Here is a 24,688-nt window from a genome sequence, read left to right on the forward strand (position 1 = left end):
GATGTGATAAAATGGGAGTCGTGGTAGGAATTGGGTTGAGAACCACTGCTGTGGATATTTTTTGCGCTGGAAACTGAATTCCACTGCATATGACATTCACTAATCACAAGCTTTCGGTTGAACAGCCTAAACATGTTAAATCGTCTGCATTTGTTAGCCCTCCCAACTTGTCTAGTGGCTAATACTTGTCTCTTTGATACACGTGGCCCTGGGTTCGATTCTCGGTGGGAGAGCACATAAAAATCATTTCACTATCATTCCCTTTTATTAATCATCCGTAGAGGCACGAGTTTTTCGCAATGCGCGATAAGACGAAATGCGTTAGAATGAAGTATATATATTTTTGTTGATGTTATATGATATTCTGTGTGTATTTTCATTGGTTTCCGTTGCGCGATAAAACGCGAAATTGGCAGTTTTGCGCGAAATTTCTAACAATACGCGAAATAACGCGAAATTTTAAAAACATGTTTTCATTAATTAAAAAAACGCTAGTGTTCCGCTGACGGAACGGTAGAACGTGTGAAGTGCAGTGTAGTAAATGTTGTAAATGCACTTAATATTTGTGGCTTCGAACAAGCTATGCCAATCCAAGTATGGACAAGTGAGAAACATACAACAATGAAGTAGAAAAATGTGTAAACATGTAACATGCTTATGTTTAATGCTTAAATGTAACTTGTGCGTATGTGTTTCCAGAATAGAGCAAAACTTTCCTGCTCATAGTAAGTTTAGGTACTGATTTTCCTTCAGTTTAATAATTTTCTATAAGTGAAATTTACAATATCAAGTGAAATATTCAATGTATTTTGTTTTTAGGTAATAAATGGTTTTTCTTCTGTACTGATCTATGAATAAAAAGAACAATTGTAAAAATGTTAGGGAATGTCTTTTCCACAAGAGCTATAAAATGCGAAACTTGATTTGAAAAATGGGACAAAACGCGAAATATGAAAAACGAAACGCGAAATTTTCAAATACTTAGTACGAAAAACTCGTGTCCCTGATCATCTGTCTTCTTTAGCCTAAAGAGTATAATGATGTGGCGTTAAACTTAAAATTCCTTTCATTTTTATCTACATTCATCCATTTATCTTACGTCTTAGCAATTCGCGCGGTAGATGCAATGAAGACACTCCTAATTCACTTGCACGTGTTGGGAAAGAAATTCACATTCGCATTCGTAGTAGATTGCAACTGAGGCATAGTATCCAATGACAGTCTGTGCGGCTTTGAATTTTTAGGTTACTTCAGCAATAGAGTTGTTAGTATGTGAAACAATATATTTATGAGTGAATACTCATTGATTGACACATCTATTAAAGAAAGAAGAAAAAGCGTTATCATTGTTCACTGCAGTAAGTAGTGATTCTCAAGTCAAAAGAACAATGGCTCCGGTGATAGTCATACTCACGAGATGCATTATGTTCGTGATGATTTTTTCTATCAAACACTTTTATCTGTGAATCTTCCACGAGGATATAGTAATAAATCTCTTTTCAGGAAGAAAGAAAAACTCATTTGAGTCAGCATTATTTGCTGACCATTACATAAAAATTAAAGATAATGAAGTTAAGCAAAAATGGAATATGTATAGTTTATATTGTTTTTTCCATTAAAAATAGATATAATCAAATTTATTTGAATAATTCTATCTTTTGTGTGTATTTATAAGATTCTTACCGACCTGGAAAGTTCCGGAAATTGGCACATATTTGTGAAATGTCTTAAAATGAAATTTTAAAATGCTTGCAGAATATAATGCAGTGAAAGGATACTTTGTTCTTTGTTGTATGATATTATTAGAAGAAAATTGCTATACAGTGAAACCTGTTTGTACCGTACTCGTAACTCTAGCTTCGGCGTGCCGATCATGTACAATCCGCAGCAAAAAGCCTGCAACATGAGGATGTAAGTTTATTGTGAAACTACGCCTAACAGCACAGGGAATGAACATAACGTCTAAGTGGAACGAATCACGCCAGGATAAACCTCGGCCTCCTCCCGTGCACACTTATTTTGGAGCAAAAGACTTCGTCATTTCACAATAAACTTATATGCTCATGTTGCAGGTTTTTTTGCCGCGGATTGTACAACAGGTTATTTTTGATGTTTGCATGTCTGTCAATATGTGAAGGAGATTTCGTACTTGTTTGGTTGGAATTTAACGTCCGCAGTTCCCCAGAAAATGGCCATCTTACGGAATAAAATTACTGTTCGTTTCTTTGTTGAAATTAAGCGTCATTTTTAACAGAAAGGCTGTATTAGATGTGTACCTAACAGTTTATGATAGAATTCGAACTACAATAATGGGCCCAGATTTCAATGTTCTGCCACTAGGAATTTGACTTGAGACACCGTGCACCAAAAGTGCACACACTTCTCACTAGGCCAGCGGTCAGGGGCGGAGTACATTAATAGCACATGACTTCACCTACATTGTTATGCATTTATGTATCATACCTAGCGCTCTATCTCTAATTAAGCAGATGTTCAAATTAGGGAAGTGGCCGCCTTAAAAGGTTTTAATGTATAGATAGAATGTTAAGTTTGCCACCATGTCTATATTGTATGAATGACCATCTTGCGGGGTGAAATAATAGCACATTATCATATGTACATTGCTTTGAACATACAGAAGTATTCCCTTTATTAAACAAGTATTCAAATGAGAAACGTATCTAATTTAAGAGGTTTTTACTGTATGAACACTTTATGTTGACCACCCATGGTTCCATGAAACCAAAGGCCAACGTGTTACACTATTCAAAGGGCTAAATCGTGAAATAAAATAATAATACATGAGAGTACCTACATTGTTTTACACATATAGGACTAAATTAAACTAAGTATGTGTCCAAATAGATCTATGCCCAATTTAATCTTTGAGTTTTACGGTTAGGCTAAAGGAGACGGTGATGATGAGAAATGAATGAAGAAAGTGGGAGGAAACGGGAGAACCCCGAGGAAAGCCACGCATATGGTGTTTGTCCACCACAAAGTTCACTTGGTGGGGGCTGGGATCGAACCCGGGACCCCAAGCACCACTGAGCCACCGCGGCCCATGCCCTATTTAAAAGGTTTTACTGTACATAAACATATTTTTTTTTTTTTAAATGGCCACCTCTTATTCCACAGAAAGTGACCACTTCATACAAATGTTCAACTTACGGAGTAAAATGAAAGCACGTCTATACGTAACATTATTTCACACATGCGCCTAAATTTTGCATGGGTCCAACTTAAGAAATTTTATTGTGCAATGACACCCGCCTGAGCTAGCTCCCTTAATATCAAAGAAATAATCTAAATGATACAAGTGACTATCTTATGAAGTTTGTAGCTAATTAATGGTTTGCTACCTGTTTGATCATAGTATAGAGCTCCTTTATGGCTAAGCGGTTAGCGTACGCGCCTTTGGCGTGGGAGACCTGGGTTCGATTCCCGGCGGGAGATTATGTGGTCCGAATTCCACGTTAATCTGTAGGTCCCGTCTCATATAGCCTCGGTGCTGAAAGGGACGTTAAAATCAAAATCAACAACAAATCGATCTAGTAGGCCTGTGTGTGTAACCAAGTTATAAAATAGAGAGTAGGCCAACTTACAAATTCATTTCTAAGACTCCACATAAAAACCGCTATAAAATATAAAATTATCTATTGCTTAAAAAAAAAAACTGCCTAGAATTTTTGGAATTGTCTTGCTTAGTAGCTATGCGTCATGCTCGTTCGATTTGTTAGTGGTTATCCGTGGTTTTTGGTGTTAAAACAGTAAAATGAAATTTGTAGTTTCACGTTCCATGCCTATGTCCTTTAGCCCAGCGTTTCTCAGCCGTTGTGTCGCGATACATTGGTGTGTCATACAGCCGCCTAGGGTGTATCGCGAAATTTTAGAATTTAAAAATCATTAAGAATTTAATAATAATCAGTTCGAGACTAATCAACTTCGAGACAGACTGTACCAGTCAACACCTCGCAACTGTAGCTAGTTTTAGTATTTTTTGCGGGTTCTGTAAATAGCGGTATACCAAAAGCAGATAAGTGAATTGTGGTGAAGGTATCACATGTAAAATCGTATTGTCTAGTTCACTACGTTTCTGCTTTTCGAATATTTGTATTTGTTTTGGAGATATTACAGAAAAACTCTAAAAATTAGCGGTAGTTTAATTTCGTTGTAGTGAAGACCCTTAAGGCTACAGGAGACTTATGATTAAAGTGAATTATTATGAATTAATTGGTGGAATGAGAATGCGGGATGAAACGGAAGAATCTAGGGACACGCCTACATGGTCTAAGATTGAACTAGGGACCTGTCTCATCAGAGGTGAGCGCTGTATCTGAGAACCTGAACGCTGTGCCACAGAGCCACCATACACCCTTCTGTTTTGGAAATTTGTGTTCTGTTTTTCCACGTAGGAGTTGATAGATTCAGATTCCACGTTAATGTGTAAGGTCCACATCTCGTACAATCTCGGTGCTAGAAAGGGACGCGAAACCCCAAAACAACCATCATCGAATGTATTTCCATGGGCTGTACTGAAGATTGTGGCAGTACTTTAAAACTCTCTCTTTATTTCGCACATATTACTGTATATTGCTCCCAAAATGTATATTATTATGCAAGAAAGAGTTGGAAATTTTTTAAGGAACATGTGACTCAATAACATACATACCTTATTGAATAATCATTTCTTTTCTCCTTCTGTTAGGTAGGCACGTGTTTATGCGTGACCAGTTATTTTATCCAGCATTGAGTAGTTAATGAGAAACAAAAAAAAAAAGAAAAAAAAGAAAAAGAAAGAAAGAAAGAAAGAAAAAGAAAAAGAAACTCCTTTCACATACAAAATTGTGGGTGACAGTTTTTAGCATGTGATAACCCAGTGAAAGTAGCCAATCCTCTTGAAACATGTCCTCGTCTAACTTCCGGTTTTTACCAAGTATAGTTTGTGTTTAGTTTCTAATAGAAAACGTTGCATTTCCGTGAGTCAGTTTTCGAAGTGGTTATAATCTTAAGTGTAAAAGGTAAATACGAGGAAGCATGTCGTGGATGGGTGTTGTTGTTGGCGAGGGATCACTTTTCCTGAGTACGAAATACCTTTGTCTTGCAGTCCCAAGGTTTTCAAAATACATATATATTCCAGCACGTCTGCCTCTTTTTCCGCTAAGCATTACATCATCACCATCAATGCCGAAGCTCCCGTTATGTTCGAGGGAGAAAATTTCCTCGTGTAGCCTTGTAAAAATAAAGTGTCTTGCATGCTGTAATCGCCCACGCCTATTTTGAGTTGTAATCATTACTTAAATCTAGACAACTAATAATTTTCTTCTGACAATTATTAAACGAGAAAATAGTAATGAACAGGTTTCGGATTGGAAGTCCGGATTGGGCGTACAGTAGCAATTGTTTCACCGTAACTGACGTCTTAACTATGTGGCATCATTTTATTTTACAGTGTCTTGTATTAGGTTGCTTTTCTGTTCGTTTGTTAGTTGAATATTTGCATATCATTGTCGCTCTAGTTCATCGTTTCACTGTAAAATGAATTTATATATATATATATATATATATATATATATATATATATATATATATATATATATATATATATATATATATATATATATATATATATATATATACAGAGAGAGAGAGAGAGAGTTCTAAAAATGGCGCCCACGAACAACAGAGCGATAATCTGGTCAAAATAAAGTGAAAATCCTATATAATGGCATACCCTCCAGAGCCTCCTTCAGCGCTAGAGGGAAGCCAAATTTTACTATGTGTCAACGTCGCAGATTAACTTAGAACCATTAACATTGCTCTACGAATCCATCAAGCAATTACATCAATTATTACAATAGATGGTGCTAGTGTCAACGTATATCGATTTTTAACTTCCATCTGGAAAGAATTAATGTAACTATTTGATATATTAGTAGATCTTCTCTGTGCTTCTTTATCTGGTTACATAGTGCAGTTCGTGTCTCCAGATGAGGACCCAAAAGATATACAATTATATATATATATATATAATGTGTGTGTGTGTGTGTGTGTGTGTGTATCGCTTTATTTTGACTTGTAGGATAGTGCTCTGTAGTCCGTGGGCTCTACTTTTAGAACTCCGATTTATATATATCCTATTCCGTTATGTAACCGAAAATGCTTCCAGATCTTCATGATGTAGTCTCTTATTTCTCAGCAGCTCTATAAGCACCGTCGCGTCGTTGCGAAATCTTAATTCAGAACGTAGATTAAAAACAGAGGAAGAAAAATGCCATTATTCTATTGCCCATATATTTATCCTTTGTTGTTATGCAAGCATGCATATCCTAGATGTATTGTTGGTTGCATATATGAAAGTCTTCTTTAGATATATTTTGACGCCTTCCAGCTGGAAATCAAAAACGGCATCGTACACGATCAGATCTATATGTGTGCAAAATTTGTTGGTACACAGGGTCATCAGTTTTCAATGTGAAAAATAATGACACAATTATTTTATTATTATTATTATTATTATTATTATTATTATTATTATTATTAAGTATTGTGAAATTACGATTGACTTTAATTACAGATTGATTATGAAAGCATCTTATAATAAAAACTAAAATATAGTAAAATGAAAATGAAAGGTGATCTTTCAGTTTAACGTCTTACGTTTATGGTCGTGCGTGAGCTCTTACGATTATGCCTCCCTCTGAATTATTTCGCAGGCTTCGCTGTGCAGGCTTGTTAGCCATTCTAAGTAGCGTACGATCTTCACTCGTCAAGCACCAAACGACTGAATGACGAGTTGGCAACACAGCTGAGGTCATTCACTTCTTTCCCCAAAGCAAAGGGAAGGCTTCTTCCGTAAGAGGGGGCGGGGGCGGGGCCGAAGTATGTTTCACACATTTTTCGAGGGCATACTTGAAATAGAAAGGCTCTATGCGGACAGTGCAGCGGTGGTTTATCAAGTTTACGGACGGTGACGAAACATTCGAAGACGCACCGCGTTCCAGAAGATCAACACATGTACAAAGTGAAGATCTTCGGGTAGCATTTGAGGCGAACAGTGGCCAGATGAGCGAGGAACTGGGACTACAATTCAGTGTGAGTGGAGAAACTATTTGGTAGCACCCCCATCAACTTGGGAAGCACTACAAGTTGGGTCGATTTGTCCCACATGATTTGACTTCGGGCCAGAAGGCAACGCGAGCAGACTACTGTGTTTCTTTGCTATCTCGTCTGAGGAAGGAGCCATTTCTGGACAGAATGTTGACATGTAATGAGAAGTGGGTCCTATACGGAGCTCCACGGCGCCGTCATCATGGTTAGCATCCCACGAACCGGTTTCAAAAAAGCCGAAAGCAGCATTGCATCAGAAGGTTCTCCAGTGCGGTGGACTGCTCGCGGCATTGTGCAGTGGGAACTGCTACCAGCTGGGGAGAGCATCAATGCAACTGTGTACTGTCAGCAGTTGAGCCGTGTTAAGAAAAAGTCAAAACTGGGGCCAGCACTTCTGAATCGCAAAGGGGTCCTTCTATTACAGTATAACGCTAAGCCCCCGTGACTAGGATGACCCGGGACACCATTTAATGCCTTGGATGGGCAATACTATTGCATCCACCATACTACCCGGACATTGCACCGTCCGATTATCACGTGTTCTATTCCTTGGACAATCACCTTAGAGGACTCCAGTTCAGATCCCTAGTAGGGGTGCAAAAAACACTTGATATCTTCTTCGCTTCACGGCCCACCAAGTTCTACCGCGATGGAATCCATGGCCTTCCAGAACATTGGCAGAAGGTCGTCGATGATGATGGAACTATTTTTTTATCTTCCAGGTACGTACGTCGTAGGTGACATATCGATGTTCGAAGGTGGTGGGCGAAAAAGCAACAGAACTTTCTTGGTTACCTTTATAGGAGGATGCAAAGACGTCCAATACCAATTAACAGCAGCATTTATTCTTTCAACAATGTTCAAAATAGAGCTCCCTCGTGGCTAAGCAGTTAGAGCAAGCGCCTTTGGCGTGGGAGACCCGGATTCGGTTCTTGGCGGGAGCTCATGTGGTTCGGATCAAACGTTAAACTGCACGTCCACGTCTCATATAGCCTTGCTGCTGAACGGGACACTAAACTGAAAATCAATCAATATTCACAATAATTCATTTAAACTCAAGAGATTAATGTTGAAACATGGTCCAAAAGAAAATCGAATTAATAATCAGAGAGTTATCCGGCCAGTTCTTTGTTCAAACAAATTCAAACAAATTGTTGAAATGAAGACAAATTGACAAACCCCCAATTGGCAATTGCCCAAAGACGAAATTGAATTAATAATCAGTCATTGAAATACAAAAGATGGATGGTGAAAGTTTACTTAAAGACCAAATAAATAAATAAATAAATAAATAATGAATCGATAACCAGAGGATCATCCGTTAGAGACTATACCAGGTATACAGTGAATATACTAAAAGTGATGTGAGAAGATACCAAGTTTTTATTGCTCCGGGGAACAGCCTTTGAAAGTAGAAATAAAATAAAGATAAGTGCTAAAGATTATAGGTACTGATATTAGTTATCGAATGTTACAAAATTTTATGGTTTGGTAAAGAAAAGGCCATGAAATTTCATTTTGGAATTGTAGTAGACACCTTGTGTATATATATATATACTTGCGGGCAATCTTGCAAACATGCTTTTAAAATATTGCTTTTCAGAATATTGCTTTCCAGTCCATAACTACAATTAGTAATTAGTTATTGATTTACTTTTACACTAACGCCTCCTGTGTGGCAATTCTATAAGTTATTTAAAATCTATGCCTAACCATCCAAACGGCGGTTGTTCATCTGGGTTCATATTCGGTTTAACATCATCTGAAGAATTTAAAAAATACCTACCTTTGCCGTTAACTTGTTTGTAATATTCTGTGAGGATTTCACTCTTCTCCATTGTTATTGGAGCTTTAACAAATCAGTGCGAGAATTTGCTTAATTCTGTTTCACTGGGTCAATGGATTAACATTGTGAGAAGGCGCGATAAATTTTATTGTACCATTCATTAAGAAATCTCTTTCACAATGCCTTGCTATTATGCAAATTAAGTTTGTCTTTTGTCGTGTTAACATATTACTTGACATTTCTGTTACTCACAGGTCAAAGTTTTGTATCTCATTGCAGTTATTTTTCCATTAAGAAATAAGGTTCATTAATAACTGAATGTTGTATATTGTTATGAATCGATTTAATCAAAGATAATGTGATATATTTAAAAACAGTGTGGAATTTGATATATATATATATATATTAGCAATAACAATAAAAAAAACAATTCTGGGATTTAAGAGCCTGCCTTACTAAAAATAATACAAAATTTACCATTTTTCTTTTGCTTATTTATCCGTAAGTGAAAGGAGATAATAAACTGCAACTTACTACAACCATAGATAATGTTATTCCACAACAGAAAATATGAACCTGAAGAATGTTCAGTGTTGCCATCCATAGAAATTACAGTGTTGCCAGAATAACAATTCCCCTAAAATCTAAGTTAAGGCAGCGACTAGAAGAACGAACTGAACTGCATTTGATTACGCATCACGTTGTTTTGGTTTGCTGTGAACTACTTTTTAAATAGCATTATTATTTAATTTTAATAACTGTATGTTAAAACTATTTTGTTTATTACAAACCAAATACAACTATTATTTAAAAAGTAGTTCACAGCAAACCAAAACAACGTGTTACGTAATCAAATGCAGTTGAGTTCGTTCTTCTAGTCGCTGCCTTAACTTAGATTTTAGGGGAATTGTTATTCTGGCAACATTGTAATTTCTATGGATGGCAACACTGAACATTCTTCAGGTTCGTATTTTCTGTTGTGGAATAACATTATCTATGATTGTGGTAAGTTGCAGTTTATTATCTCCTTTCACTTATGAATAAACAAGCAAAAGAAAAATGGTAAATTTTGTATTATTTTTAGTAAGGCTTGCTCTTAACGAATAGGTATATGTCGCCGAATATGTATACTTTAATACAGATCAAAGTAATTGAAGTAAATTCTGGTTCAACATTACGAGGTGTGTTCAAAAAGTATTGAACCTTTGATTGGCAAAAATACATTTATTGATGTGGAAATCCGAAACACTAATCCCCTTCAAAGTAGTCCTTTTGGTAATGCACACGCTCCCAGCGCTTCCGACATTGTTGGAAACACTTTTGGAATGGTGAGCAACAGTGTCGTCACATTCCGCATGATGTCTTCTCTTGACTCAAATCGGGTCCTTTTTAGTGGCATTTTCAGCTTGGGAAATAACCAAAAGTCATATGGAGCTATATCGGGTGAGTAGGGAGCCTGACGACACACAGAAATGTTGTGTTTGGCGATGAATCAAATTTCGCAGACACTCTTCATGCCCCCGAAATTCTCGTTCAAAATTGAATGTGCCGATACGATTGAATGGTTTGCGCTTGGATATCGGCAAGCTTGTGGCAAAATTTGATGCAATATCGCTGCTCAAGTTTTTTCTGTCATTTTACACACACACACACACAAAAAAAAAAAAAAAAACTGGACTCTCACTATACGTCTTCACTGATTGGCCGACTGCAGCGACTGACTCAATCTGCGACAGTGTTGCCAACCTAATCAGAAGATATTATCGTACATAGCACTTAAAATTATTGGTTTTGTCGCAAAATTGTCGTATCTTTTGTTTCCAGCCTCAATACCAAGCATTATTATTATTATTATTGATAATAATAATAATAATAATAATAATAATAATAAGATACTAACATGAACATTTATAACTAAAACTATATTTAACAATCTGCGTAGGAAACAAGATCGAAGTTTAATTCTTTACCAGTCTATAGAAAAGATAATCTGATTTTCTTTCCATGTTTTGTATGTTTACCTGTGAAAATTTATCTACATTACGTAGCTAGTAATTACCCCTTCTTGATTGGTTTTCTGTGTACATGATAGTGGTCCCTGGTTTGATTACAGATGAGATCACGTGTCTACTTTGAATTAGTAGTGCTTTGAATCAATTTTACAATACGTTTCATCTCATACAATCTAACTAGCTAATAGTATAACGTAAAAATATTTGAATTATTACCCGATTAACTTTAATTTACCTGCATTATTTATCTTCTCAAGACGTTGCCCGTCTTTTTAATGTTTTGAGTAATTTTGTGACATCTCGTATTCATATTCTTTCTCACGCAATGAAAGTTTCTTTCTTTCGAATTTCAAATAACTGCAGGATTATCTTTAGTTCTTACCAGGATTTGTTAAGTTATCGTATATTTTCCTATTATCGTAATCAGCTATCGTACATCGCACAGGGGGCAAAATTATCGTATGATTCGATAATTATCGTATATGTTGGCAACGCTGCTGCGAGTGGGGAAAAAAATCACACCTGCGCATGAGTGTCTTTTCTGCATCTACACTGAAGAAATTGTCCCGCGTTTCATTGGTTTACGCGAAAAAAATAAATAAATAAATAAGGTTCGATACTTTCAGAATACATCTCGTATATGCATTTTCAAATACGTAGTAACTTCAATAGAAAATACAAATTTTGAATTATTAGTGTTTGTCAATATATGTAACATTTATTTGATTCCAGACCATGTGATTTTGTTGTGGACAATATCGTACCAATGAATTTTCTCAGAGTTTTTTCTCCGACATTCTGATTCCGTGATTATTTCATTATTATTAATTACCCGTCTTCTTTAGCCTGGTGTTACAGTTTCTAGTAAGCTAGTATCTATTGTAACTATTTTAAACTTAATCCTTTCGTAAAACACCTCGATGATAGATCTTACTTGATACGAAAATATTCTTGTAGAAACACTGTCACAAGACTTAGGTAAGAATGATGTGGATAATTCACCTATACTTTCCAATGTATGTAAGGATTTACTGTTCGTAGGAGATACTTCGAAATCATAACAATAATTACGTACTGAACCAAACATCCAAATAGATCAAATATCCAGTCCGAAAGGATGTGGAATAATTAAGTTTTTTGAGCACTGACGTATAACGTGTCGGCATTTTTTCACACCTAATTTAGATGCCGATAATGGAAAGATAGCACAAGCTATAGAAATGTCCATCCTAAGTAATTCAATCTGATATTCATATCAGGTATTCAAAACGAAGTGAGGTGGAATAGTTGTTTTTGTGCACAGATGTATAAGTTTTCATTTCGATTTTGAGTACTGGTAATGGAAAGACAGCACACGTTATAATATAATATGTGGAAACTTAAAAGTTTTATTTTAATAATATCTGATAATTATTTGTACAGAGTAATCTTCAAGTCTGAACAAAAGTAATGAGAAGATAGCATAGGTTATTATTAAGGAAATACTTCAATAGCAATACATTATTTGTGTGTGTTATGATCAAAATAATGTAGCTTTTAAGCGACTTTTTTTAAAGGAGAGATGGCGCACAGAAGATGACGAAAACTTTCGCTGAAACGTTAGTTTTCGGATTATTATTTGGATGTTTGACGTGAATTCTGAATTTATGCTATGATTATTTAATATGTATCCTATTATTTCAGTAAGTAATTATACTTGCTAATTCCTTCTTTTCATTAATATTGTTGTTTTCTTGCTTACAGGGCGTCCTTCAACGGATGAGAAACTGAATGGCTGAGACTTGAAAGGCTGTGACAATGACACGAGTTCGAGATTGGGGCCAGGATCGACCTTTGAACACAGTTCATTTTGAGTCTCCGTCGCATACAGGAACTCTTCTATGTGGCTTGAATGCTTTGAGAAGCAAAGGCTTACTGCTAGATGTCACTCTAGTGGCCGAAGGAGAAGCGTTTCAGGTAATAACGGTTGATTTTTAAAAAAATTCTTTCAAAATATTCATCATGCAAACTTATTAATGTTATGAATTTACTTTGTCGCTTTATTTGTTCGATTCTGCCCTTTCAGATTAGTTAAAGACTTTTTTTTTTTTTTTTAATGAAAGAATCAGCAGTGGCTTATTTTTCATTAGGCCGCCTAGGCGCAATTTTTTTAAAGGGTGCAAAATTTAAAATGTAAATTTTTTTTTTAAATTGAGTTAAAAAAAGCAAAATAAAAAAGTAAAGAAGAATCGCTTAGCATAGAAATGCCTTGAATCGACGGAATAATGATCTAGCACGCCTCACTACCAGGCGTGGTTTCTAAATTTATTGTTAATTTGGGGACGAAGGGGTGGAGAAGGAGAGAGAATAAAATTATTGCGGTGCGCTGACAACAAAAGTGTCTAGGGTCACCGAGCTCCTATATGCGGCCTTGATAATAAGACAAAAGTGTGATTGCCATGTTTAAAGCGAGTATGAGAGGTAAATATTCCCGCCTGAGGTTTTAAAAAAATTGCAAAAAGATCTACTTCACTCCTGTTTGGAAGAAATGGAAATCATTCACCTCAGTAAGCTATCACTCAAGCTTATCCCTGGCTAAACTAAAATTTCAAATTCATTTTAACTAACTTGATCACTACTCTGACTTAAGGAAGTCACTTATCCCTTGCTTTAGCTATCACTGAAGCCAGTCCCTAATTATTTCCTACCGTAATATAAAATAGGTAATCTATAGATCTATAGAATATAAAATAAGTATTCTATAGAATCCAGAGAAATAACTTATTCGATCATCACTAAGACGATAAAATTAAAAAAAAAAAAAAAAGTCGCTTAAAAATGCATAGTTCTTTAAAGGTAGACAATGTGTAACAGGCCTCTGGAATTTTCCATCAAATCCTATGAAAAAATATGTAAAAATACTTTAATGCTATATACGTTAAGAAAACTAAAAAAAAGTATACCAGTATATATATACCTGGCCAGACTTACCTATATCTAACAACCAATCACTTTCATAATTTCATAATACAATTCCACTAATATTGAATCAGTAAGAACGAAGACTTATCGATAATTCTTGGCCGTTACCTTTTGCAAGCGATGAGAAACGAGTTTTCACGTAGTTACATTCATTTCTTTCATCTTAATGTTGCATTCCCAAAAATTCCTGTTTCACTGTCCTGTTTGTATTTTTCTTTTGGTTCACTATCAAGTTATCTTCAGTTGTTTCCTGTAATATTTCATGTAAATAATGATGAAATTGTGATTTGAACACAAAACTCCCACTAATTTTTCATACCCATGAGGCAATGTTGTCACATTACTAATCCCAACTATTTCTTATTCATGGATTGAAGAAACCCCTGAATATGTAGATGTGTAACATTTTTATTTCGTGGGCAGTCTTGATTACGCTGTTTTATCATATTGAATTTTGTGATCCCAAAGTTTATCTAGCATGTCAACATCGTGGTTTAATTCTGGATTCCTAGTTCTAATAAAATATGACTCATACGTATTTTTTTCACTTTGTGAAAATGCCCTGTGAAGTATTTTTACTTTAAGAAAACGTACTCTGGTAAATATTTTATTTTACTTATAATTTATACCCGTTTTATTAATTTAATTGTATAAGTTTCAACGATATTTTTTCACCATCTGTTCATAACTGCTAAAATTATTTTACTTAGGTTCGTGGACTCACACAAATGGTGAATTTTCAGTCTTTAAAAAGAACACTTACACTTTGTTAGGGAAAAAAGTTTTAAAAATGAATTTATAACTCCCAATAAATCACTTTCTCTAAAGGGTTTGTGAATTTCATCATCATACAATGCGTGATCTCTTTGTGCCATTGATAAAATTATTCATGGATGAAGAACCAACTTATTTTAATACTGTGCCCATACGTCAAATGCTTTACAAGGCGTAATAGCGTTTTGCTGCGCACAAAAATTAATTATTTCTTTGCTTAATTACTTAATGAAATAGTAGGATGCTTATGAAATAATAATAAGTTAAAGACTGACCGAAGTATCAATAATTCAATTGCAGAACGTTTCAGCAATAATTTGTTGTCATCATCAGTGCGTTTTTTATTGTATTTTATTTATTTATTTATTTTTTTAAACTTAAGCAACGAATCTCCAGAGCAACACAGAAAAGATTATTTATAAAAAATGCAGTTGTTCGAGCAATTCAAGCTTTTAGGTAGACATATAAGTACAAAAAATGCAGTGATGATGGCGAAAATTATTTTATCACAGAAACGTCTCGGGCACTTAAGTTTGAGTTTCTATTATTATTATTATTTGTTTTAACTGTAATTGTAAGTTTAAATCATTAAATTATGTATTTTGATCTTAGTCCTGAGCCTTGTTCACGAAGAAATAAAGAGGTTAAAACTATGATAATCTATCATTGTTAACCCGGTAGTTATTTACCATGATATTTACAGTTTGGTCCAGAAAATATCCCCTCTATGAATTTTATTGAAAAGTATCTTTCAATCAGATTTTCTTTCAAGTTTGCGTTTATACACGGTCTGTTTTGCTGATTGGGTAATTGTATTTTATTCTTAAATCGTTTGTTAGGTACTGTTAGTGACATCTGGATTTGTAGGACTAATTTTCTGTGTTGTGTGTTCGTTTAGGGGAAAAATGTACTTAATCTACAATTTTTTTCAATGCTCGGAAATGTTCATTAAATAGGGAATTGAAGCGTATTGAGATCAAAGACATGCCATTTAGTGTACTGTTTGGGTACTAGATGGCAGGAATATGTTTGAAGTTCCATAATGCTTGACCTAGATGGCGCCATTCGGTTCCCGCCATTTTTCAGACAGCTGTTTTCTAGGAGGCTGAGTAGTGTGAAAAGAGTGCATATTCACAAGTTTGAAGTCTGATGGTGCTGTATTCTAAATTTCAAAGCTTGGTTGTGCGAATACAAAGCTGTGTTTGTGTTAATGCTTGTTACATTCAGTGATTTTGTCATATATTTTTAGTTCCTACATCATGGGAAAGAAAAAAGGACATATCTCAAGGATAGCAAGGTATGATTTTGGGACTGAAGTCACAAGAAATACCGAATAGAGAAATGGCAAGAAGGTTAGATATTGACCATAAAACAGTGGGTAATGTTTTAAAATGTCAAACATAAACTGGAGTGGTAAGTCTACGGCATCGGCGTAGACGTAAAGAAAGGGCGAATTCGAGATTGTGCGGGGCAATAAAAGGATTGGGAAGCAACAGAGAAATTTAAGTGTAAGGCAGGTTGCTGCAAAGATAAAGGAGGACTTAAGTGAGAGTATTTCACACCAAATAGTGTTAAGACGTCTGCTGGACATGAAGATTAAAAAGAAACCGCCCGTAAGGAATCATCATTTGACACAGAATCACCTGAAGGATAGAAAGAGTTCATAGATATGTTTTTGGAAAGTGGAGAGTTGATTGTTGAAAAGCGATAATTTTCTCAGATGAGAAGAAATTCAACGTTTTTGATAATGATAGTGGTGTTAAACTGTGAATGGAGCCGCGAGAAAAGTTAAAGCAAGAGTGCATCATGGAGAGAAAAAAGCCCAGTGAAAGTGTAATGCTATGGGGAGCAATGTGTTTCAAGTGTAAGAAGTTTCTACAGGTCAAATCGATGGTTTATCGTACTGTGAGATTTTAAGGATGTAGCTTTTGAATACAGCTATGGACCATTTCAGTAGTTTAAACCATGGACTATTCATTTTTCAAAATGACCATGCATCGTACCACCGATCTAGAATTCTCCAACAGTGTGCGTCAGAATTAAGTATTCAAAGGTTATGGTGGCCGGCAAATTCATCTGATATGAACTCCATAGAAAATTTGTGCGCTATTATGCCTTCTAAATTGAGCAAATATTGTTGTAGTAACAGAACCGAATTAACGGGAAAAATTCTTCATATTTGGTATCATGAAATCGAGCCAGGAACTTGCTGTATCATTACCGATAGAAGTTCAGAAACCTAAAAAAAGCTAATGGACGATACACAAAATATTGAAACATTGTTAATTTTTATGTTAACTAATGAAAACTGTATTGTAAAACAACAACATGAAAATATGTTACATAATATCAGTAAATAGCCTCACATTAAAGTCATGAACAAAGATTTTCAAGAAAAAATGTGGGTGGGGATGTTTTTTTGGACCGAACTGTAGCATACATTTCGCCACGGATTGTTCAACATATACTGTTACAATTCGTGACAAAAGAAAGCATATTTTATATATAATTTTTATATTTAGATATGCTATTTTCTTTTGTCGATAATTACATTTCTGAATATCAGTTTGTAGTAACAGCGACTTATTCTATTTCAGTCTGTATATCCACTTTGTAATTTCAACTTTCTCTTCGTGAACAAAGCTAACTACTGTAGCCGAAATGTAGAATTTAATATTTGTAAACAGAAAGAACTTTAAGGTAAGGTCGGCTATATAATTTTAGTTTACATTCAGATCTATATAAAGAGAAATGTTTGTTTCACGTATGTAAGCTAATTTCTTGTAAAGATAATGCAGAACATTAATTTATAATTCTGATTGACATTTGCTGTATATTCCAGGCCCATAGGGTAGTATTGGCGTCATGCAGTGATTACTTTCGAGCGATGTTCACTGATGCCATGCGTGAGAGTCGTCAGAGTGAGATCTGCTTGAATGGTGTGACAGCGGCTGGGATCAAGTACCTGCTAGATTATGCTTACACGTCTCGCCTTGCTTTGAATCTAGCTAATATCCAGGATGTCCTATCAGCAGCTAGCCATGTACAGGTTGTTGCTGTGGTCGAGGCTTGTTCCAATTATCTGCAGGTACGACACTATGAGGTATTACTTTGATATATTCAATTTGTCTTCTCTAGGTGAAGGTAGAGGTCCCCTCGTTTTGAGACAGACCATGATGGCCCAAGGGCTGTATGTGAAGGTAAAGGCTCCACATTTTCTTGACTTCAACACTCATGGAAATGTTTCTCACTTTTCGAGATAGGCCATAAAGGCCCAAAGTCTATGCATGAACGTAAAGGCTCCACAATTATTTTACTTCGCCACTTACGGAAGTGTCACCTCCTTTTTCGGGACAGATCGTTAAGGTCCAGAGACTGTATGTAGGCTGTGATATAATTCTACTATTTGTTACATACACACTAATTGTTTGCTGAGCAAAATCATTTATGTTCATTAAAAATTAAATATGTTGTACTACTTGTTGTGCATACTAATCAAATAATCTCAAGTTACCTACTTCTGTTGAAGTTACAGGAGTATGGAAGTTTGAGACGTTGACAATATAAGAAGAAAGACTGCTTTAAGTAAAGCAGTCAATTTCGCCTAAGGATGGGGTGCGAGTCGATCTTGAAATATCCCAAAATACATAGATTTCTGAAAATGTAGGAACAAAATTAAGCTGCGGAAAATTACCTACAGAAATTGACCATATATTCATTTCAGGCAAATGAATAATTATGACTTGAACATAATGAAAATTAAAAAAAAGGAAACTGTTCAAATATATAAGGTAGTATACTGACATAAGATAGATTTGATCAATACGGTAATAGGTATATAATTTAAAACCGAGCTTAAATTTTCTGTTAATATTGAGATGTGATAGTAAAATACAAAATTTACTGTGGATTCCTTTGTGGACAAAGAAATGCAAACCCGAGTTAATTCCTTTTCCAGTTATTTGTTCCAAGCCTATGCCCTTTAGGCTAAACAAGATTGAAAAATGAAGGGCGATAAGAAAATAAGTGGTGAGAAAATAATATATAACTTGCGTATCATGAACGCGATTCGAATCCACGACAGATTGGTTTTACAGTAGCCGGCTTAATACCTTAAACCATGTCAGTCAGTTAACAAAAGTTTACAAAGCTACGTGGAGTGTAATGGTATGCGTTTTACACATGCAAGAAATTAAAAATTATTAGAATTTCCTACTGCTGAATAATATTAAATTAGTATTATTGAAAATAGATTTGTTTCAGTCATCAGTAGAAGCATATACTGTATTTATATGTGTAGAAATGTCTATTTGGCAGGACTATCAGTGTTATTTAGGGTATATAGGAGTATCCTGCAGAATTATGAGGTAAATGATTAGTGATCAAATCTACGACACAGTTCAGTGGAGGTGAAGGATATGTTGCTGAACAGCCGTCCTTCCACCTTTCCCTGTTAAGAGTATGTAATCTCATATTTTTTACATTAGCATTAAGTGATCATTGTTCAATTTTTTAATATGAGGACTGTTGAATTTGAATAAGTCATTATAAAAGGGTTAAGGGAGAAGGGTGAAATTTATATATTGCAAAGTTCCACGTGCTGGCTCTAAACACACTTCAGACGACAGCCACGAAGAAAAAGTCGTCAGCCATCGCTAACGACCGGCAAGTGACGAAGATCAACGGAGTTAGCCGACATTTCAGGATAAAAGAAGCCCGCACACCACAGAACGCATCAGTCTCCACCGATTGATCAGTCACCACTCTCTAAGATGCCTGGTCATTGAGAGGAACTTGTCTTATACTCTCTAAGACGCCTGGTGATTGAGAGGAACCTGTCTTATACTCTCTAAGACGCCTGGTCATTCAGAGGAACCTGTCCTATACTCTCTAAGACGCCTGGTCATTCAGAGGAACCTGTCCTATACTCTCTAAGGCGACTGGTCATTCAGAGGAACCTGTCCTATACTCTCTAAGGCGACTGGTCATTCAGAGGAACCTGTCCTATACTCTCTAAGACGCCTGGTCATTGAGAGAAACCTGTCTTATACTCTCTAAGACGCCTGGTCATTCAGAGGAACCTGTCTTGTACTCTCTAAGACGCCTGGTCATTCAGAGGAACCTGTCTTATGCTCTCTAAGACGCCTGGTCATTCAGAGGAACCTGTCCTATACTCTCTAAGACGCCTGGTCATTCAGAGGAACCTGTCCTATACTCTCTAAGGCGACTGGTCATTCAGAGGAACCTGTCCTATACTCTCTAAGGCGCCTGGTGATTGAGAGGTACCTGTCTTATACTCTCTAAGACGCCTGGTGATTGAGAGGTACCTGTCTTATACTCTCTAAGGCGCCTGGTCATTGAGAGAAACCTGTCTTATACTCTCTAAGACGCCTTTATACTCGGTAAGACGCCTTAAAATAAAATATATATAAAAAATAATGAATATTGAATAATATGGAAAGTAAGATATAACATGTCTGCTGTGTTGGAGCATAGTTACTCGTGGTAGTTAGTTCCGTTCCCAGAGTTCGGTGGCCCACAGCATTGAATGTAGTCTTGGGTTCCTATTATTGGAATGAAACTAAACGTATGATTAAGCCCTGTTTGGGGCTTAGTAACAATATATTTCAACAATATGAAGAATGGGGATGAGGATGAGGAACTGAGGGTCATTATTGAAGCAGACCCACGCAGAACAACTCGAGAGATTGCAGAAAAATGCAAATCACGTTGACCATTCAGCAGTTGTTCGGCTTCCGTACCAAATGAAAAAAAAAAAAATTAAAAAATGCTCGACAAATGAGTGTCTCACGACCTGAACGAGAACCAAAACTTCGCCGATACGAAGTTTACTCTTCGCTTCTTCTTCCCAACAAAAATATTCATTTCTTGACAGGCCGGTAGCCAGCCCAAAAAATTAGTTGGGGGGGGGGGGGAGCGATCCAACTATACTATAGTTTATCACCATATTATAGTTCATTTGCAAGCCTACCGTGAAAATTTTAGGGGGTGGCCCCCCTAGACCTCCCTTGGATATGAGCCTGTTTCTTGATCGCGTCGTTACATGGGAAGAGAAATGTGTCCTATATAACAACCAACAGTGTTTCGTGCGGTGGCTGGACAGCAATGAAGCGCCAAAGCATTTCCTCAAACCGAAACCGCATCGAAAGAAGGTAATGATTACTGTTTGGTCGTCGACACCTCAAGTTTTTCATGCAACTTCCGTAACCCTGGGGGAACCATCACGTTAGAAAAGTATTGCCACGAAATTGACAGAATGCACCAAAAACTGAAAAATGTATGGCCAGCATTGATTAATTAAAATGAATTAATTCTTTTCCGCGACAACACCAGGCCACACATCTTTCAAGTAACTGCACAAAAATTTAATCAACTGGGATTCGAAACTTAACTCCCGGCTTACTCACAAGACCTTTCTACCACCGAATACTACTTTTTGAAGCACCTGTAGATATGCTGGACATGGTCTTCAACAACCAAGTAGAGTCCAAATACTCGAGCTCTAGAATTTTTTTATGCTACCATAATAAATTAACTTTTTTTTTTTTTTTTTGGCAAAAATGCGTAGATTCGAGTGGTTCTTATTTTTATAAATAAACTTAAATCTGAGCTGAGATATACTCCTTAAAATTTGATAGTTCTAAACCGCAGTTGTTTTACATCAACGTGATACTTGTAATAAATAGTGTCTTTAAAATTAAGAAAAATAACTTTATGATTAATTGCATTCTAATTACTTTGTTATATGTTTTCGTTTCAGGCTCAGTTGGATCTGGAGAATTGTGTAGATATAGCAACAATAGCCGAAACCTACTCTCTGCACCAACTCCGAAAGAGAGTATACCGTTTCATGAGTGGTAACTTAAAGGAATTCTCCAGGAGTCAAGATTTTCACAGACTTTCACCGTCTCAGCTAGAATATTTATTAGAATGTGATTTCCCCGTGGATTGCCCCGAGTCTGAAGTGCTTCATATCGTAGTGAAGTGGGTTGAATATGACATGGTTCAGCGATTATTGTATGCCCAGAAACTACTGCGAAAGATTCATTTCAATGAAATTAATCCGCAGAATCTCAAGCAGTTTTTAGAATCGAAGACGTTGCATTGTATTATGATGCAGTTTCCTATCTTGTATCGACAAGTGTTGGCAGAAACGTATAAAGTGAATACGACGAGCACTGCAGAAATGTTGGTTAATTCTCGAGGGATGGAGCTGGCTGTTGTCAAAGTTGGGGGTTTCGGAATTGGAGGCATCACAAATGAGATAACGTATTTTCTTCCCAGTGTGGGAAAGTGGAGACACTTGACAACTATACCACATGTGGAACAGTGTAATTTTGGTACCGCTGTTTTGCATAATGAACTTTACGTTGTAGGTGGGTGTTTTAATCAATCACTGCAAGAGAACATTCATCCGTTTGGATTTCGCTACAGTCCGCGATATAATAAGTGGACCACAATGGCGCCGATGCAGCGTGAAAGGTGTCGCTTTTCATTGAACGTCGTCGGTGGACAATTGTACGCCATAGGTGGCGCTAGTGAATCAGCGGAAGAGAATATAGATCTAACGGAAGAGGAGTGTCCGTGTGAGAAATACGATCCAGAAACTGATTGCTGGCAATCAGTCGCTCCTCTTCCGGGTTATCGAACGCAACATGCAGGAACCACGTGGCATCACTTTTTATACATTTCGGGAGGTTTAGACCAAGATTTTGTTTTGAATTCTGTCTTTTGTTACAATACTGTGACGGATACGTGGGAGTCGAAAGCTCCAATGCTAACACCGCGGGCAGACCATTGTATGGTTGCGTACAAAGATAAACTGTATGTGTGTGGAGGTTGGTTTGAAGATGAAACAACGGGGAATCGAGTATTGGTGGATACGATAGATGCGTATGACGTCATCAATGACCAATGGGAAGTGGTGACCCATGTCCCAACGCCGAGGTATCATGCAGGGATTGTTATCGTGGATGAAAAGTTGTATTTCATTGGTGGCTTTCACAGTGATGTTATGTTTGACAGAGCAACAGGTAAGAAAAACAAAGTTTTTTTCGATATTCTCAACTAATGAAAATACAACCCAGTTTTCTTTTAGCTTGCTTGAGTAGTACGTACACAGTCTTTTATTTTTTCGCCCATTGATTTTTAATAGGGATTTTAGTTATTTTTCGGTTTCTTTGAAATAAAATTGGATTTGATTGATGCGAGCAAAATAAATTTTAAAAATGGTAGTTTATGTTCAAAAATAATCATAATTATTGTATTTTTGTCATTAATTGAACAAAAACTCACATTAAATGTGTTAATCTACATTAGGAATTATAAATTAGGCATTAATAAGTATAATTTGAAAGTAACAATAACCAGAACACATCAAAACGAAGAAAGAGAAAATACAGATCATAGGAAAATTAATACGTATCATAAACATAAACTGCAGAGAAAATACGCTAATGACCGTACAAAGCGGAGAGGGGGAAATCTCAGTCCGTATTAGGAGAGGCCTAAACCCTACGTTGACGTTTGTTAAGCAGTCATTGCCTTACATCAATAGTTCATTTCTGATTGCATGATATAAACATTTTCTTTAGGTTGCCCAATGCGTTTTGGACCTGAAAACGATCATTCACTATCTACCGATGTGACAATTATGTTTGAAACACCTCAAACTTTGGAGTTCATTGCAACACCAATCGTACTTTCCACGTATGTGGTTGGATAGCAATGATATATCCTTCTAGTGAAGTGCGTTGAATTCCACATGTCACAGATGAGCTGTATTCCACGATAATGGCAGGCAATGTGGCTTGTATTTCCACTAGAAGGGTGAACAAAATTTAAGAAGCAACCATAAAATAGCACATGTAACCATTGATCACATTGAATGTCATTTATTCACGATTTCTTGTAAAAATGGAAGAATAAGGCATTTATGGCATTTTTCCAGAACTGCTAGTTTTTGTTAAGTACAAGTGCAACAAGGTTTAAATCCTGTAAAAATTTACTTCCTACAACGTATTCACAAACCATACCTCAACATATTGTTTACATCAATCAGCTTCTGCTCTTCCAGTCAATTGAGAACTGAAACCCTGTAACTTGAACTCTGTAATGGCTACACCAGTCAATTGAAAACTGAGAGTGTAGTACTCATTATCAGACGGAAGTATTTGTAGTATTTATTGATTTAGAAAAGATTTGTGACTGAGTATATTGGTATATTTTGACGAGAGTGTTATAGAAAATTGGGGTGGAATGGAAAGATCGGAAGATACATATAATATATATGTAAGTCTAGAGGAAACGTCAGAACAGAACGTATTTGAAAACAGAAAATAGAAGAATTAATGTCAGAACAAAGCGTAATTGGAAGCGGAAAACAGAAGAAGAAACGTCAGAACAAAGCGTAATTAGAACGAGGGAATAGGAGAGGAAACGTCAGAACCAAGCGTAATTGGAAGGAGAGAATAGGAGAGAAACGTCAGAACCAAGCGTAATTGGAAGGAGAAAATAGGAGAGGAAACGTCAGAACAAAGCGTAATTGGAAGGAGAGAATAGGAGAGGAAACGTCAGACCCAAGCGTAATTGGAAGGAGAGGAAACGTCAGAACCAAGCGTATTTGAAAACAGAAAATAGAAGAATTAATGTCAGAACAAAGCGTAATTGGAAGCGGAAAACAGGAGAAGAAACGTCAGAACAAAGCGTAATTAGAACGAGGGAATAGGAGAGGAAACGTCAGAACCAAGCGTAATTGGAAGGAGAGAATAGGAGAGGAAACGTCAGAACCAAGCGTAATTGAAAACAGAATTGGAGAAGAAACGTCAGAACAAAGGGTAAATTGAAGCAGAGAACAGAAGAAGAAATGTCTGAACAAAGCGTAATTCGGAGCAGAAGATCTCTATAATAATAAATGAATTATGTTTCACATTGTGGAATCACGGTGGGCTTTCAAACTATAGATATTCAATATCGAAATCGTTATTAGAAGATTATTATCACTTCTAGTTGCAATGGGAAAATA

The 24,688-nt window shown here is 36.2% G+C and overlaps 1 protein-coding gene across 3 annotated transcripts in view; it reads left to right on the plus strand.

Moving 5' to 3' along the window:
* LOC145676048 (kelch-like protein 26) overlaps positions 1 to 24,688 on the plus strand; it is a 100,019-nt gene that overhangs the window by 68,967 nt on the left and 6,364 nt on the right. For all 3 annotated transcript variants that reach the window (XM_081746900.1, XM_081746901.1, XM_081746902.1), the window contains exons 2-4: positions 12,652 to 12,864; positions 17,486 to 17,731; positions 21,425 to 22,697. In XM_081746900.1, the coding sequence (XP_081603026.1) occupies positions 12,706 to 12,864; positions 17,486 to 17,731; positions 21,425 to 22,697 (1,678 nt within the window). In that variant the 5' untranslated portion in view covers positions 12,652 to 12,705. The remainder of the gene's footprint in view (positions 1 to 12,651; positions 12,865 to 17,485; positions 17,732 to 21,424; positions 22,698 to 24,688) is intronic.

The sequence above is a fragment of the Thermobia domestica genome, chromosome 18 (genome assembly GCF_964235325.1).
Source record: "Thermobia domestica chromosome 18, izTheDome1.hap1.1, whole genome shotgun sequence".
Classification (NCBI taxonomy): Eukaryota; Metazoa; Arthropoda; class Insecta; order Zygentoma; family Lepismatidae; genus Thermobia; species Thermobia domestica.